The sequence below is a fragment of the Somniosus microcephalus genome, unplaced genomic scaffold, assembly GCF_052327205.1.
Source record: "Somniosus microcephalus isolate GS21.2 unplaced genomic scaffold, FLI_Smic_1.0 unresolved_chr4, whole genome shotgun sequence".
In the NCBI taxonomy this organism is placed as follows: Eukaryota; Metazoa; Chordata; class Chondrichthyes; order Squaliformes; family Somniosidae; genus Somniosus; species Somniosus microcephalus.
Genome location: NW_028225182.1, coordinates 14,126,691 through 14,146,046, shown reverse-complemented (window position 1 = coordinate 14,146,046; position 19,356 = coordinate 14,126,691). Strand labels below are relative to the sequence as shown.

The window sequence follows — 19,356 nt, the reverse complement described above, 5'->3', positions numbered from 1 at the left end:
GCGCACTTGAGTTGCAAATGCTCCCAGTGGAGCACGTTCCAGATTGATTCACTTCAGATTTAATGTGGAATAAATTTCCTCAACAATATTTGTAAATTATGATGTTTTTGCATGTGCATTACAGTATCCCATAAAGCAGTTTGGATGCAACGTAAAGACTAAATGTCCGTTGTCCCCACAATACTTTCCAACTGTATTGCTATTGCATTATTGATATTCAGAAACAACTATCAATATTTGTGATTTTATATAATTTTCAAAGGATTTCAGAAGCAGTGAAGCAATATATCTTAGAAACAAAGAAACATAGAAGATAGGAGCTGGAGTATGCCATTTGGCCCCTCGTGCCTGCGATATCCATGACGTCCTCAGCATTGCGAATGCTCAAGTATGTATCGATTTGCAGCTCCAGTGCCGCAATGCGGTCTGTCAGTAGTTACAGCTGGATACACTTCCCACACACATGATCGTCATGGACACAGGAAGTGTCCCTCATTTCCCACATAGTGCAGGAGGAGTATGCCACGGGGTTGAGCTGTGCTGACAGGACTTACCCTTCAATTAATTTCAGCCGTGATTGATAGTTTGTCTTAATTTATCAGATTAATTGATTTTGTAAAAGTTTCACGTATTTTAAGGATATTTTCTTCACATGGAAAATGATGAGCAACTTACGACCCTGGAGAAACTGCACCGTAATGTTACACATCTCCAGGAAAAATACATGGAAGTCTGGAGAAGATTTTGTGATCAATGGGTCGCTCCTGGTATGTATAATAAAGATTAACATTTCAGGAAGATATCCATCCAACCAATTGTTAACATAGCCACCCACTCATACATGTCACAAGCAATTAATTCTGAGATCCATTCGTACACATCTATATCTATCTGTCTAGCTATCTATCTAGCTATATATTGATCAATCGATTGATCTATCAGGTAAACTGGCTGTAGCAGATTGGCCGCCAGCCCCTTATTGAAGTGCATTGAAGGACAATTGGGTGGCCGATCATCTGCCGTCAGTTTTGCGGACATGTCAAATTTGAGTTTTAAACCATATGTATCTATATTCTATCTCTAATTATCATGTTTTCTATCCAGTGTCTCATTTATATCTCCATCCATGCACCAAATTATTTATTATTCTCTCTGTTATCTTTCTAGCTGACCATCTATTTAACTATCTATCCATCGATCTACATAATAAATTTATTTCTGTATTTCTACTGAATTATGTGAACAATCCCTTTTGTCTTTCAGAGTGTGATGCTATAATGTGTTCAAACGAATGGAAGTATTTTAATGGAAGTTGTTACTTTTTTTCAACTGTTAAACTGAATTGGACTTCAAGTGCGAACTATTGCATTGGGAAAGAATCCCATCTTGTGGTGATCACTAGTAAACATGAAGAGGTGAGATTTCATACTAGTGTCAAAATCTAAACTCGATATCAATTTAATAAGAGCAAAGAGTATGGGGATAAAATGTCCAACCTGCACTCGTCAGTCAGTGATTTTTGCTCCCATTAAATACATGGAAATAGAATGTTGTGCAGTCGAGCAAAGAAGTGTTTTTAAGGCATGTTCGATCTACACCATAGAATCCCTCGGCATGTTTTTATTCGGTCATGGGGTGAGGGCATCTCTGGCATGGCCAGCATTTATTGCCCATCCCTAATTGCCCTTGAGAAGGTGGTGGTGAGCTGCTTTCTTGAACCACTGCATTCCCTGTAGTGATGGTACCACTACAATGCTGTTAGAGAGGGATTCCCAGGCTTTTGAAACATCGACGATTAATGAACGGCGATAAAGTGCCAAGTCAGGATGGTGTGTGATTTGGAGGGGTAGTTGGAGGTGACCGTGTTCCCAGGCGCCTGCTGCCCTTGTCTGTCTATCTCACGGATTTGTGAGGTGCTGTCGAAGAAGCCTTGGCGATTTTATGCAGTGCATCTTCTAGATGGTACACAGTGCAGCCACGGTGCGTTGCAAGTGTCGGGAGTGAATGTTTAAGGTGGTTTATAGGGTGCCAACCAAGTGGGCTGCTTTGTTCTGGATTGTGTCGAGCTTCTTGAGTGTTGTTGGAGCAAGTGAAGAGCATTGCAGCAAACTCCTAACCTGTGCCTTGTAGATGGTGGAAAGGCTGTGCTGAGTCAGGAGGTGAGATTCCTGCCCCAGAATACCCAGCATCTGACCTGCTCTTGTAGCCACAATATTAACGTGGCTGGTCCAGTTAAGTTTCTCAAAATGCTGACAACCCAGGATGTTGATGGTGCAGGATTCAGTGATGGTAATGCCATTCAATGACTAGCGGCGGTGGTTAGACTCTGTTGTGGGAGAAATTCATTGACTGGTAATTGTGTGGCGGGATTGTTACTTGCCACTTATCAGCCAATGCCTGGATGTTGTCCAGGTTTTGCTGCATTCGGGCATGGACTATATCATTATCTGAGGAATTGCAAATGGAACTGAACACTGTCCAATCATCAGCGAACATCCACACGTCTGCCCTTATGATGGAGGGAAGGTCATTAATGAAGCAGCTGAAGTTGTTTGTGCCTTGAACACTGCCCTTAAGATCTACAGCAGCGTTGTCCTGGGGCTGTGATCATTGGCACATAGTCACAGTCACACACACACTCGCAGTCTCACACAGACATACAAAGACAGAGATGCACAGTCACAGTCACTGTAGTGCATGTACCCGTCTACCTTTAAGAGAACTATTGTATGTAACCGTTCACCTTTAAGAGAACTACTTTAGGTGTGGCACTACTTGTTTGGCTTCTGTATACTGTAATACTGACGGTGACCACACCGGTATATAAGTGTTGTGGCATGATTCCTTGGGCAGATTCGCCCTGACCTTCGATTAGTAAAGACCTGTTTGTTTGTTATTCCTGAGGTCTGTGTCGTTATTAGCTGTACAACCCACAGACTTTACAGTGGCGGCGAGTCTGATCGTACCCTGCGGCAAGACTACCAAAGCAACTAAAGAGCATCGAAGAGAGGCAACCGCCCTCGTCGTTCTGCTGGAAGAAAACACGAGGCTGCAGCAATAGAAAGGAGGAAGACTTAGCAACAAAAGCTTCCATCAGCAACAGGCACTGACTACCCTTCTACCACGGTGCAGAGTGAGCAGATCAGCAGGAAACAAGGCGGCCGCAGAGACTGTGAGTAGGGAAAAGTGTAACGAAATCCGGAGGATAAGGGCTGTGCACTCGGCCACGGTCGAGGGGGAGCAGAGCTGGTCAGGAAGGCGGGTCCAACAGCATCGTGAGATAGCCGGACCGCGATTGGCGGGAAAAGCCGGGCAGCGACCGAAGCCACGAAGCGCTGAGGCCGGTAGCAGGCGCGGGAAGAGAGAAACTCAGCCGCAGCCGGGGAGGGAAGCACCAGACTGCGTGAGGGCTGGGAGGCGAACGGGAGCCGGGTGTGTGGGAGAGGCAGAGCCGACCAAAGGAGGCTGCGTGAGAGCCAGTCCAGTGGCTGAACTGTTCTCCGTGAATGGGGTACCCAGCGCCGGTAGAGCCGTGCGAGCGGGAGAGAAAGACGGAGCCGAGTAAGGGGAGCTGTGCGGAAGCCAGCCAGCGGCTGAACCTGTCCGCTGTGGGGAAAGCGTACCCCTCCCACCAGGGAAGAAACGCGGGAAGCCGCCATTAGGCGGAGAAGACGACAGACGCGGGAGACCGCCATTGAAGGGGCGGGGAGAGAAGGAAAGAGCGGGAAACCGCCATTTTCGCGGGAAAAACCGCCATCTTAGAAATAAATAAATAATAAATAAGAATTTAAAGAAATACTTGTGCTGCTCCCAAGGAAAGGAAGATGCCTAAGCGAGGGAATAGTAACGATTTTAATTCTGAGATGGAAGACTGGGCCACATACGTGTTGTACGCATCGAGATCTATTGTGAAGCCAACAAAATAGAGGAAGACGACAAAGCGATAACATTGCTAAACTCGATGGGCACAAAGACATACGGGCTCTTGAAGCATCTACTAGCACCAGCTAAACCGGCGGATCAGGCTTTCGAAGGGATTGTGGCTGTTCTGAAGGACCACTTGAACCCCACACCGTTGATGTTGGCTGAACGATTCAAATTCTATGCAAGAACGCAACGGAAAGACGAAAGCAACGCGGAATATTTGGTCGAACTGCGTAGGCTAGCGAAATGCTGCCAGTTCGGAGGGAATCTGACAGAGGCACTGCGAGACAAGTTCGTATGCGGATTGTCCAAGGAAGGGACACAAAAGCGACTACTCGAAGAGAACGACCTCATACTTGACAGGGCTGTCCTTATAGCCGCATCGCACGAAGCCGCAGCGAAAGGAACAGCGGAAATGCAGCTAAAGGCGGCGGCACTCGGGTGGACCAAATTACCTCAAGTACAACAAAATGCTATCGTTGTGGGAAGACAACACACGACCAGAATCAATGCTGGTTTAAGAACCAAGAATGTAGGAAATGTGGCAAACTGGGTCACATCGCTAAGGTATGCCGGTCAGGGAAGAGGACCAACAACCAAAGGAAGCCACCACAAGAAAAGTACAACAAGGTACACAAGGTGGCTGAGAAGATTTCAGACGAACAGAATTCAGACTCAGACCCAAACAGCCAGGAGCTGGGTAGTCTGAGAATTCACAATGTGAGTAAGGAAGCTGACCTACAAACTATCTGGGTCATACTAAAAATAGCTGGAGTCCAAGTAAGAATGGAGTTGGACACTGGATCAGCTCTATCAGTCATAAATCGAAGGGACTACCACCGGCTATTCTCTCACATACCCTTAAGAAATACCAAGTTCGTATTGCAGACATACACGGGGCATAAGGTATACCCCATGGGGAAGTTAAGAGTCAAGGTGAGAGATAGGGGTAAAGAACACCCAAGAATGAACTTGTACGCATTATCTGAGGGAGGACCACCACTTCTAGGACGAGAGTGGATCAAGAAAATAGACATGGAATGGCACTTTCTAAAAGTCATAATGAGTGAGGACTCGGTGCAAGCTATCAGCTCAGATTCTGAAATGGATGACGATAAGACCAACTCAAATATGGAAGACAAGGCTAAAATGAACTTACCGAATATGGTGGAGAAAACGAAGACATGCATAAAGGCTTATGCTACCGAGAAGAATAAAGCTTCAGAGCAGAACTCCAGTTTGACAGAGAATTCTGAGCCTGTTCAAGTTAAGGACTTATCCACGACGGAAGAACACCGAACTCGGACTCAAACTTATTTCAAAGTACGACAACAATTAGAACAGTTGAGTTACCGTCTCGTACAAGAGATGAAAACAATGGAAAAGTTCTGGGACACCGAATGGGAGAACCTGGAAAAACAGCAGAGGCAGCTAGCTCAAGCAAAGAGCGACCATAGAGCCATCGTGACCAATTACCGATCACATCTCCCTTATGATGTTCAGGAGTTAGAATATTTGCATGATCTAGAGATACAGCATAAAGGCAAACCACGCTACACTGAGGATTTTGTTCTGCAATTGGAGACGGAGCTAGTGCAAGCAAGGTTAAGAGAAGCTGAATCGCAGTGTGCACTTAAAGATATGCAGAAAAAAATCTTGGACATGGAAAAGAGAAACGCTTCTTTACCTGATGTGAATAATGTGGCCATGTTGCAAGAGGAGCTTATAGGGGCGAAACTGAAAGAAGCTAAGCAAAGGATGTTGGAACTTGAAACACAGAACCAAATCAGCAGTAACCAGCTATGTCGAGCAGAGAAGGAGTGCTATGGTCTACATGAGAAGGTGCAATATCTCTCAGCCCAGAATAAGGGACTACTCACTCAGTTAAATGAAAGTAATCGGAAAATGGCTGAGATAGACTGCAGGAATAAAGAAGATTTGATGGCAGTGAGACTTCGAGAGGCAGATAGCATAGCAGCCTTGGCTGAACTCCAACAGGAAATTGCGAAAGAAGCAAAGGAAGAGGAATCTTCAGGAAGCCAGGATGTTATTCCAGTTCTTCTCTACGACTCCTTACAAGCAGAGTGTGAGAAGTTGAAAGAACAGTATGAACAGGCCCAGGCTACAATTCTGGAGGGGGTTAACTCGGCAACCTCCGAAAAGCTAGTTTCAGTAGAAGCATATGAACAACTAAAGGTTGAACATGAGCAAGAAGTCCAAAGGCTGCAGGAAATTCTTGATGAGCTCAAGGCCAAGACAGACTCATCGGTAGAAGTTCCATCCATAGATGAGAAATTAGAGGTGAAAGACATGGCAGAACATGAAAGACAAGATGTCCAAGAACTCATAAAAATATTGAAGGAAACCCAAGAGAAATATGAGGCGTCAATGTCCGAGGTTCAACAACTTAAAGAACAGATTCAACTGGGAATCCTTTCAGTGGAAGAAAAGGAAACTGTAAGAAACACAGAGACTGTAAGAATGGTCCCTGAACATGAGCTAGAGAGCATCAGGGTGCAACTTTTCCAAGCGCTGAAAGCCAAAGTACAAGAGGAACAGAAGGTGGAAGCATTGGAGGAAAAGGTGGATGAAATGGAGAAGACTCTGATCCACAGTGTTCCCGTGGAAGAGTTAACAGTCAGCCAACTCCTTCATATGCTGAGGGAAAAGACTCTGCAATGGGAACAATCTGAACACGAGCTTCAATCTTCAACGGGAAGGAGTTCGGAGCTCTCAAAAGTTTGGGAAATAGCTGAGGTTGCAAAACAGACTTTACTGGGATGCCAAAAGTACGCTGAATCGCGTCTATGTGAACAACAGAATGTTGAAACAGCTGCTCCAGTAGAAGGATTGAATAGCCCGATCAATCAATCCCCGAGGGAAGGGGAAGTGTTGAAATCACAAATTAGGTCATTAGTGAAGGATTTGCAGGAAACCCAGGAAGAGCGGGATGAAGATGAATGCATGAAGAAGTCTTTTCAAGGAAGATGTCTAGGGAAGGAACCACAGTCAGCTAACGTCCAGATGGGTAAGGAGGAAGTAGAAGGCCCTCTCGCTGGCCTAACTCAGGACGAACCCGAATATTACCATGACCTGTTGAGTGACACTGAATATTACGAGGATGTGGTCTGCCCAGTTTGTGATGAAAACTCCCAAAGTGCCGAAATCAGGATGAAGCACTTAAAGTCGAAGGAACATAGAGAGTTGGTGGCGCTACAGCTGGCAGCTGATAAGGGAGCCCCGAGAGTCTCCAAAAAGCAGAAAAGAAAAAGAAGAAGCAGAAGATGATAACTATCGCAAATATTATCACTTCTACCAGATCATGCGTGGACCCTACGAAAGGAGTTAAATCAGTTGGGAAGTAGGAAAATATCAAGGCAACCCAGTTGTTGTAAAAGTCAGCACTGCTGGTTCAGCAGGATGAAAGTTCAAGCTGTTACGTCAAGAAAAGGATATGGAGGAGTCACGCTAGCAATGTGAACCATCTACACCAAAGTGATGTTGTTCGGACTGAGTCAAGATCAGAGACTGAATCTGTGAACTGTTCCCGCAGAGACTGAACCTGTGAACTGTTTCCCACCGAGACTATGTCTGTAAATTGTTTTATATGAAGTTGAAGATATGTTATGTTTAATGGGGACTCTGTATGTAATAAGCTAAAAAGGGAGGATTGTAGTGTATGTACCCGTCTACCTTTAAGAGAATTTTGTATGTAACCGTTCACCTTTAAGAGAATTACTTTAGGTGTGGCACTACTTGTTTGGCTTCTGTATACTGTAATACCGACGGTGACCACACCGGTATATAAGTGTTGTGGCATGATTCCTTGGGCAGATTCGCCCTGACCTTCGAATAGTAAAGACCTGTTTGTTTGTTATTCCTGAAGTCTGTGTCGTTATTAACTGTACAACCCACAGACTTTACAGTCACCAACAAACACACATGCACATGGTGAGAAACAATGTCACAGACAAAACCCACATAGACACAGACACAGACACACACACACTCGCAGACACACAGAAGAATCTCAGAGACAGACAGGCACAGAGACACATGGCTGAATGTAAGCAGCCCCACTGCGTTGGAGTCTGATTAGGAATGAAAATTTAACAATCTGAAACCCCACCACATCCTGCCTCCAACCTACTCACTTCTGTTTTTATCAGAGGCAGGACAAGCGGTGGGAGTTAAGCCCATCTGAGGAGACGGGTACACAATTCAAATATATTAATGAGGTTGCCAACCTGTTTTAACCTACTTTGCAGGTTTTATAAGTGGCTGGCCGGGTTTCCCAGGCCTCGGTAAACCAAGCAGCTGAAGCAGGTGTGGAGAGTTTCTGCCAGTTATGTGCCTTTACAGCACTGCTTGTGGGCCAAGCAGAGCCGGAGTGCTTCCCCGGAGCCCAGGCTGCCCCACCATCAAGACCCCCCCCATAAAATACACACGAGACCAGACACCCTGGAGTCGAATACCCTCAGCGATCGAACTCCACCCACCCAGATTCTCGCTGCCCCTGCGGCCTGCGACAGTGTCCTCCCCGCCCGAATGCAAGCCAATTCGGTCAATCAGGCTGACCTCCTGGTGGGGAACCTGTCAAATACAAAAAACTCACGCCGTGGAGATAATACGCAACATCATGCTGGGAAACCCGGTCTTACGGATTTCCCAACCGATTCTTTCCCCCCGCGATATGTAACCCACCCCAGTTCATGTCCAGGTTATAGAGACATGCCCAGACGCAGGCAAACAGAGGCACTCAGGCACACATACATACAGTCACAGACAATAGTGCAAGTGTCAAGCCCGGAATGACAGATGCAAGTAAAGTGTACAGCAATGTTCATATTCAACTACAAAGCATGTAACAACTTTCACTTGACATTGAATGGCATAACCTTTACCGAATCCCCCACCTTCAATATCTTAGTATCACCACTGACCAGAAAATCTACTGAACAAGCCATATAGATGCCGTGGCGAATAGGGCAGGACATAAACAAGGTATTCTGTGGCGTGTGGCTCACCTCCTAACTCCCCAAGCCTGCATACAAACTGCAAGGCACAAGTCAGGAATGTGTTGTGATTCTCTCCACTCTCTGGGATGGGTGTAGCTCGAACAACGCTCCTAAAGTTCGAAACTGTCGAGGTAAACGTAGCCCATTGACCGGCACCCCATCCATTAGAATATAGATTAACTCCCTCCTCCTCCACCAGCCCACCATGCCTGCAGTGTGTGCACTATCCACAGGAGGCACTGCAGCAGGTCACCAATGTATCTTCAGAAGCATCTCCTGAACCCACGAACTCTACCACCTAGAAGGATCGGGTCAGCAGGCGCATGGGAGCACCATCAGCTCTAATCCTCCCTTTAAGTTACATGCCATTCTGAAATGGACGTACTTCGCTATTCCTTCATTGTCTCGGACGAAATCCTGGAACTTCCTATCTAAGAGAATTGTAGGAGCATCTTCACCGCAAGAACCACAGCAGTTCAAAAAGGCCGCTAACCACCACCTTCTCAAGGAATCTAGCATTGGACAATAAATGTCGGCCCGTCCAGCAAAGCCCTCATCCTGAGAATAAGCACAGAAAAACAATCACACACACATGCACACAAACACACATACAGAAACGTACAGAGACGAACACAGATACACACTCACTCACACAGTCGCAAACACTCACATGCCGGTTTTCTAATAAATGAAGGGGTTTGCAGTAGGCTATTATCTGATAAAGAGGCCATTCGGATGTGAAGTCTCTCTGTCACAGTCTCTTTTTCTGTCTCCTTCGCTATCTCTGTCTATCTCTGTGTTGCTGACTTTCTTTTTTCTTCTACTTTAGCAAACTTTTTTCGAATTTTCAGCATTGGATATTTCATCCCTTGTTCCAATTACCTTACTGCCCTATACATTTTTCTACCTCCGCTCCATGAAACCGCATTGCATTTAAATCCAGTTTCCTCACCACCTTCAATCTATGCTCATTGTCCACAAGATCTAAATCCGTCAATCCCTCAGCTCTCTCCATCTTTTAGTTGCCATGCTTGGTTTAGTGGATTCACACTCGTGGGTTCAAATCCCGCGCCATTGACTTGAGCAGCAATCCAGGCTGGCTATTCTGGGCCCCACTGAGTAAGTTCTGCACTGTCAGAGGTGACGTATTTCGGATAAAATGTTAAACCGAGGATCGTCGGCCCTCTCAGGTGGACTATTTTGAAGAAAAAAAGGATCATTTCTGTTTAATATTTATCCCTCAAACAACATCAATAAACTAGATTATCTTGTCACTATCTAATTACGAATATAAATTCGCTTAAGGAATAAAACCACCACGGGAAAAGTGGTCCAATCGTAGCTAACAAGAGATATTAAAGATACTATTCGATTAAAGGAAGAGGCTTATAACGTTGCCAAAATGAATATCAGGCTAAGGATTGGGAGGATGTTAGAATTCAGCGAATGATGATCAGGAAATTGATAAAGAGAGGGAAAAGAGAATACGAGAGTAAACAAGCAAGAGACATAAAAACAGATTGTAGAAAGTTCTGTAGGCATGTAAAAAGAAATAGATTTGCTGAAGTAAATGTGGATCCCTTACAGGCAGAGACAGGATAAATAACGAAGGAAAATAACGAAATGGCAGATTCATTAAACAAATACTTTGTATCTATCATCATGGAGCAGGACACAGCAAATATTCCAGAAATAATGAGGAACCAAGGGCCTAGTGAGAATGAGTAACATAAAGAAATTAGTATCAGTAAAGAAATAGTACTGGAGAAAGGAATGGGCCTAAATGTCAACAAATCCTCTGGACCTGATGACCTGCATTGGTAGCGTTTAAAAGAGTTGGCTACAGAGAAAGTGGAGGCATTGGTTTCGATCTTCCAAAATTCCATAGATTCTGCAAGGGCTCCCATGGATTGTAAGGTACCAATTGTAACCACACCATTTAAGAAAAAAGGGTGAGAGAAAATGGGGAACCAGAAATCAGTTAGCCTGACATCAGTAGTCGGAAAATGCTGGAATGTATTAATAATCACGTGGTAACAGGGCACATAGAAAATCATAATAGGATTGGGCAGAGGCAACACGGATTTATGAAAGGGAAATCGTGTTTGACCACTCTGTTAGAGATTTTTGAGGTTGTAACTAGCAGAATATATAAGGGGGTACCAGTCGATGTGGTGTATTTGGATTTTCAGAAGTCATTCATAAGTTGCCACACATGTGGTTGTTAAACAAAATTAGGGCTAATGGGATTCAAAGTAATATACTAGCATGGATTGAGGAATTGTCAACGGACAGAAAACAGAGATTACGAATGAAAGGTTAATTTTTTGGTTGGCAGTCTGCAAATATTGAGGTACATCAAGCATCAGTTCTTGGGCCTCAGCTATTAACAATCTGTATCAATATCTTAGATGAGAGGACCGAGTGCAATGTATCCAAGCTCGCTTCGGATACAACGCTAGGTCCGTATGTAAGTGGTGAGGATGATGCAAAGTGGCTACAAAGAGATACAGAGAGGTTAAGTAATTGGGAAAGAACATGACAGAAGGAATATAAGTTGTGTACATATAAAGTTATCCACTTTGGTAGGAAAATAGAAAATCAGAATTTGTTTTAAATGGTGGGAGATGGGAAATGATGGTATTCAGAGGGACCTGGGTGCCCTTGTGCATTAATCACCGATAATCAACATGTTGGTACAGCGAGCAAGTTGGAAAGCAAATGGTATATTTGCCTTTATTAGAAATCATTGGAGCATAAGAGTAAAAAAGTCTGCCTGCAATTGTATAAAGCCTTAGTTAAACGACACCTGGAGTACTTTGTGCAATTTTGAAAGAAAAAGAAAGAATTTATATAGCGCCTTTCACGACCACCGGACGTCCCAAAGTGTTTTACAGCCAATTAAGTACTTTTTGAGGTGTAGTCACTGTTGTAATGTAGGAAACGCAGCAGCCAGATTGTTTTTATATGTTAATTGGGGGATAAATATTGGCGAGCTCATAGGGGTTAATTCTTGCTCTTCATCGAAATAGTGCCATAGGATCGTTTACCTTCACATGAGAGAGCAGAGGGGTATTGGTTTAATGCCTCATCCGAAATATGGCACTTCTGACAGTTCAGCGCTCCCTTAGTACTGCCCCTCCGACAGTTCAGTGCTCCCTCAGTACTGCCCCTCCGACAGTTAAGCGCTCCCTCAGTACTGCCCCTCCGACAGTTCAGCGCTCCCACAGTACTGCCCCTCCGACAGTTCAGCGCTCCCTCAGTACTGTACTGGTGTGTCAGCCGAGGTTTGTTGCTCACGTCTCTGGAGTGGGTTCGATGAACCTACAACCTTCTGACTCAGAGGTAAGACTGCTACCAACTGAGTCACAGCTGACAATGTTTTGATCTTCTAACCTAAGGAAGGATATAATTGCCTTAGAGAGAGTGCAACAAAGGTTCATTGCATTCATTCTGGGATTAAGAGAATTGTCCTATGAGGAGAGATTGCTTAAATAGAATTATATTCCCTAGAGTTTAGAAGAATGAGGCGTGATCCCATTGAAACATAAAAAATGCTTAAGGGGCTTGAAAAAGTGAAGCTGGGGGGTTGTTTCATTTGCCTGGGGCGTCTAGAACTAGGGGGGTTACAGTCTCAGAATAAGCGTTCGGCCATTTAGGATTGAGCTGAGGAGAAATTGCTTTACTCTAAAGGCTGTGAATCTTTACAATTCTCTACCTCAGAGAGCTATGGATAGTTAATCATTGAGCATATTCAAGGCAGCGGTCGATAAATATTTTGACACACAGGGAGTCAATGTATATGGACGGGAAGGTAGAGTTGAGGTAGAAGATCCGCCACGATCTTATTGAGTGGTAGATAAGGCTTGAAGCGCCGAATATTCTTATACTGAGATCCCGCTGTGCTGAAACTGGCTGCTGTGTTTCCACTCATTACATCAGTTGCTAAAGTTCTTCATTGCTGTGAAGCACTTTGAGACGCCCTGATGTAGTGAAATGCGTTAAAAAATGCAAAGCCTTTGTTCCTTTCATTTGTTGTTTCTTACTTTTATCTGTATTTGTTTCATTCTGTTTTTATATCTCTCCCTTCACAATCAACTTACTTCAAACAACTGTTTAACGTCACTGCTTATTATGTTGCCTTGTCTCCTTCCTCACTGTTTATAACCAATGAGCAGTTCTACAGAATCAGCGACGGCCCTGCACCCAGTTTTTTTCAATTAATAAGAGTAACAATAATAATCTTATGAACTTTGTAATATTTTCATTCTATGAAGGATGTTGTTAAGGACAGAGATGATGTTCACTGGATTGGGATGACGGATGAGGGAAACGAAGGTACCTGGCAATGGGCGGATGGTACAGGCCAGCTCTCTGAACCTAATTGAGTACCGAGAGGTGTGAGTGAATGGACGGGATGCAGAAAAATATTCCAAGGAATCTGGGTGATTCAGTGGCCTCGGGTCAGATCGGATTCCCGGAATAAAATCATGTTAGTCTGCACAGTCTGCCTGTACAAGAAACACTATGGAGATCATTTTAACTTACGTCAAAAGCATAAAATCGTCGGTATCTGATCGCCCGTGAATTCTACATCTCGACCAATTTTCCTTTCCTGTTACAATTACCCTCTGGGATGAGATTGTATCCTTAAAAATATTTCCAGGGTGAATATTCACTTTTACCGCCAGGATAAAGTGGGCTCCGCGGATTGGCCGGTGGTTTTAGTTTCTGTACAATTTTCATTTCAACTGGTTTCAATGTTAACCAATATCGGGCAGGATGTAAGGCGGTGGTCAATCTCTGAGTGCCCGTTTTCCATCGGGCTGGAAGAAGGGAAATGAGCTGCACTGCATGTAGATCCATACGGAATTAGCAACTGATGTTAGAAAGCCTAAATATTTATCTAAAAAGAAATTATTCAACTTTGATGTGGCTATATATTGCCTCATGCTAGGCACCCTGAGATGGTGGAGAGCATTCTTTTTCTAATTGTAGCAGTTTGATGCATCTCAGTAGCTTGCTAGGCCAATTTAAAGGACATTTAAGACTCAACCAGCTCAGTGTCGGACTGGAGTCCGATATACACCAGACAGGGTAAGGGCAGCGTGTTTCCTTCCATAAAGGACATCAGTGAACCTGTTGAGTTGTTACCACAATCCAACAGCTTTATGTTCACTTTTTCTAATAACAGCCTGTGACTAGCATACATTTTTCACAGACTTCAAATTCTGAAACTGTCATGGTGTAATCTGAACTCACATTCTCTAGATTATCGATCTATGCCTTTGGATTATTAGTCCAGTCATATAACTCTCAAATTACCGCACCCTAAAACACCAAAATCACCTTATCCTATAACCTGTACACTATCGTATCATCTAGCTCCTAAACTGCAGTAAATTATAACCTATACACTACCTTACCCTCTAACTCCTAAACTGTCATAATGTAAAACCAATACACTACCGTATCTTTTAACACTGACACTAACATACCATATAACTCAGACACTGATATAACCTATATACCCTTAAGTATGGTTTCCAATATCCCATACACTATCATAACCTATAATCCGTGCACTCTTTACCTTATAAGAACATAAGAACATAAGAAATCGGAGCAGGTGTAGGCCAATCGGCCCCTCGAGCCTGCTCCGCCATTCAATAAGATCATGGCTGATCTGATCCTAACCGCCAATCTACTATCACAGAACCATCTCCTGAATCTAACAGAATTAGACACATGAAATGGGAGCAGGATCAGACTACATGGCCTCTGGGCCCGCTCAGCTACCCACAGGGCCATGACCAATCCGAACCTAGACTCATGTCCTAAATCCTGCCCGCTCCCCATAACACTTTATTCCCTTTACTTCTAGGAAACTGTCTATTTCTGTCTTAAATTTATGTAATGATGTAGCTTCTACATCTTTTTGGGGGAGCATATTCCATGGACCTACCACCCTCTGAGTGAAGTAGTTCCTCCTCATCTCAGTTTTGAAAGAGCAGCCACTTATTCTAAGACTATGCCGCTAGTTCTAGTTTCACCCATCATCGGGAACATCCTCCCCGCATCCACCCGATCCAACCCCTCACAATCTTATATGTTTCAATAAGATCGCCTCTCATTCTTCTGAACTCCAATGTGTAGAGTCCCAATCGACTCAACCTCTCCTTATATGTCCATCCCCTCATCCCGGGATTAAAAGAGTGAACCTTCTTTGTACTGACTCGAGAGCAAGTATGTCTTTTCTTAAGTATGGACAGCAAAACTGTATGCAGTTCCAGGTGCGGTCTCACCAATACCTTGTGCAACTGAAGCAATACCTCCCTATTTTTATATTCTATCCCCCTTGCAATGAAAGCCAACATTCCATTGGCCTTCCTAATCACTTGCTGCACCTGCATACTAACCTTTTGAGTTTCGTGCACCAGGACCCCCAGATCGCTTTGTACTTCAGTACTTTCAAGTTTCTTGCCATTAAGATAATAACTTGCTCTACGATTTTTCCTGCCAAAGTGCATAACCTCACACTTTCCAGTATTGTATTCCATCTGCCAAATCTCTGCCCACTTACTTAGCCTGTCTATGTCCCCTTGTAGGTTTTTTATGTCCTCCTCACTCACTACTTTCCCTCCCACCTTAGTATCATCTGCAAACTTTGATATGTTACACTCGGTCCCCTCCTCCAAATCGTTAATATAGATTGTAAAGAGTTGTGGACCCAGCATTGACCCCTGTGGAACACCACCAGTTACTGATTGCCAGTCCGAGAATGAACCATTTATCTCAACTCTCTGCCTTCTTTTATATAGCCAATCCTCTATCCATGCCAGAATATTACCCCAATCCCGTGAATTTTTATCTTAAGCAATAATCTTTTGTGTGGCACCTTGTCAAATGCCTTTTGGAAGTCTAAATTCACTACGTCCACTGGTTCCCCTTTATCCACCCTATATGTTACTTCCTCAAAGAACTCCAGCAAATTTGTCAAACATGACTTCCCCTTCATAAAACCATGCTGAATTTGTCCTATTTAATTTTGATTATCCAAATATCCTGTTACTGTCTCCTTAATAATGGACTCCAATATTTTACCTACCACAGATGTTAGGCTAACCGGTCTATAGTTTCCAGCCTTCTGTCTACTGCCCTTTTTAAATAAGGGCATTACATTAGCAGTTTTCCAGTCTGCCGGGACCTTTGCTGAGTCCAGAGAGTTTTGGAAAATTATTACCAATGCATCCACAATCCCTACTGCCACTTCCCTCAAGACCCTAGGATGTAAGCCATCAGGTCCAGGTGATTTATCCGCCTTGAGTCCCATTATTTTACCGAATACCACTTCCTTAGTGATTTTGATCGAGTTTAGCTCCTCCCCTCCTATGGCCCCCTGTTTGTCCAGTGTTGGGATATACTTAGTGTCTTCTACTGTAAAGACTGATACAAAATAGTCATTCAGTGTTTTTGCCATCTCCATATTTCCCACCATTAATTTCCCGGTCTCATCCTCTAAGGGACCAACATTTACTTTAGCCACCCTTTTTCTTCTCATATAACTATAAAAACTCTTACTATCTGTTTTTATATTTTTTGCTAATTTACTTTCATAATCTTTCTTCCCTTTCTTAATCAATCTTTTTGTTATTTTTTGCTGTCTTTTAAAGTTTTCCCAATCCTCTGTCCTCCCACTAGATTTGGCTACCTTATATGCCCTTGTTTTTAGTCGAATAACTATCCTTAATTTCTTTACTTCGCCACGGATTGCTGTATTTTCGTTTACATCCTTTCTTCTCCGTGGAATATATATTTTTTGGAAGTTGTAAAATAACTCCTTAAATGTTCACCACTGATCATGTATCGTCTTACCCTTTAATCTATTTTCACAATCCACTCTACTCAATTCCGCTCTCATACCTTCATAGTCTCCTTTATTCAAGCTTAGCAACGCTTGTTTGAGATCCAACCTTCTCACCCTCTAATTGAATATGGAATTCAACCATGTTATGGTCACTCATTCCAAGGGGATCCTTTACTAGGACATTTTTAATTAATCCTGTCTCGTTACACAGGATCAGATCTAAGGTTGCTTGCCGCCTGGTCGGTTCAGTTACATACTGCTCAAGAAACCCATCCCTAATACGTTCAATGAACTCATCCTCAAGGCAGCCCTGCCCAATTTGATTTGTCCAAATAATATGAAAGTTAAATTCCCCCATAATTATAGATGCTCCCTTATTACAAGCCTCAACTATTTCCTGATTGATACTCCGTCCAACAGATTTGCAACTGTTCGGAGGCCTATAGGCTACGCCCACTATAACGCATACACTAACGTACCTAATAAGTCGTAGACTATCATACCATAAAAACCCAACAGGGCTGCACCCTATCAGCTGGACATTAGAGCATCTGATAATTGCTACACTAGGATACACTATAATTGCTGCATCACCATACCCTATAACAGCTAAACTACCGTCCTCGATAACCCCCTGAACTACCGTTCACTATAACTGCTAAAGCACAGCACACTATAACCGCAACAATATGGCGTCCTATACCCCCTACACTACTTTACCATACAACCACTACACTGCCGTACTTTATCCCCCTACACCTCTCCATCCTATATCAGTTACACTAACATATCCTATAAGCTCTACGCTATTTATTCTATAAACCCTACACCACTGTACCTATAACCACTACACTACCGTACATTGCAATCCTTACAGAATCTTATCTAAAACCATTAAAATACATTACCTTATACCCCTACACTACCGTACCATTTAACTCCTATTTTATCATGCCCTATAACCCCTACAGTACCGCACCCAGTAACACCTACACTGCCATAATCTATAACTGCCAAAACACATTAGCCTACATTACCAGACTCAATAACGCCTACACAACTGTGCTCTATAACACCTAAAATACTATACTTTATAAATACTGAGGTAGATCACCCTATTACCAGTTAGCTACCATACCCTATAACAACTGCAATACCGTACCCGATAAATAATACACTACCGTACCCTATAAAGCCTACACTATTGTACCAAGAGGAAATGGTAGCTTATATTGACCGGTAATTCCCCCTGGGGTTCCACTCATTGTCCACCAGTAATGTTGGTAGAAGTTTGACAGGAACCCCCAGATATATGGGAATTGCTCGGAGCAGCTCCTGATTTGCTACCAGCCGGTTTCTGTTACTGTCAAGGGCGCATTTTTATCCCAGTGATCTTTGCCAGCCTCTGCCCATAGGGCATATCAGACAAGATCCCCTCCTTGCCTGTTAAATGGTCCACTGATATGAGAGGATGAATGTCCTCCTAGTCTGTCCTGCTCTTCATTTCTTGCCCTAACTTAGATGGGGCTGCCATCGAATTTCCACAGAACTTATGGCAGCGCAGTAGAAGAACCCCGAGAACATTCACCTCAATGGTTTGCAGTAGAGTTCACGTGGCAGCGGTTAGGGTTGGGTAAAAAGTCTGAATTCATTCTGTGCTCAGGAATAACTGAGGCCAAATCCATCACCGGTTCCTACCCTTTCAAATCAGCTAACTTTGGACAAGCCAGCAGTGAAAAACAGGGCCTTCTGTGACTGTGCAGCTTATTAGTGCCTAACCCCCCGAGCCACCTAGAGCTCAGAATGACTGGGTTCAGGAGGAGTTAAATTCTGTAACTAAGGAATGCTGATGACCCGTATTCCAATCGGAAACAACACAATATTAACTTCCATTGAACTAAAACGATATTTCCTGCACACACGTATACTGACATTTGTTTGTTCTGTGTAGATTTTGGAAAGACAAACAACCGGACAACCACAATCACCAGATTGCCCAATGTCAGGCTGAGAACTGCGCTACTGTCAGTAGTTTGGGCTGGAATGACTATTGTTGCGCCATGGATTGCAAGTGGATTTGTGACCGAAAATTAGCCGCTTCTGTTGTGCAGCGTTAGTTTTGCGGACTTCGCTTTCATTTGCACAGAATCAGACAAAGTAAGAAGAGCGGAATTGCCCGACTTGCCTGATGATTTCTGTACATTTCTGCATTAATCCTGAAACTGCAAGGAATCTACAGCAGATCTATCAGGGAGCGGAATGTTACTGGAGAGACCCTTCCAGAACATCCTGAGTCAGTCACTTTCTTCCACAGACACCGACTGAAAAACTCCACATTCCCAAGACGCTCTTGTTATGTTATGATGATTGCACAATCCAAAGCTTCCCCTTTGTTTGCTTATTCTAGTTGCTATAAGCTTTCGGGTATATTGAAGCTGATTGACTCAAAGCAGATCACATCTCCTTATCAGTTGAAGATAGGCTGGTTGTGAAAGATTTCAGGAACAATGTTTTAGTTTCCATAAGTCTGCACAACACCTTAGATAA

General features: G+C 43.6%; 1 protein-coding gene across 1 annotated transcript; it reads left to right on the top strand.

Annotated features, from left to right (window-relative positions):
• Positions 1-652: 652 nt before the first annotated feature.
• LOC147089711 (hepatic lectin-like) lies at positions 653-18,926 on the top strand. The gene is made up of 4 exons (XM_085977015.1): positions 653-767; positions 1,264-1,415; positions 13,220-13,326; positions 18,761-18,926. Exons 1-4 carry the CDS (start codon positions 653-655, stop codon positions 18,924-18,926), a joined length of 540 nt encoding a protein of 179 aa, XP_085833141.1.
• Positions 18,927-19,356: the final 430 nt, after the last annotated feature.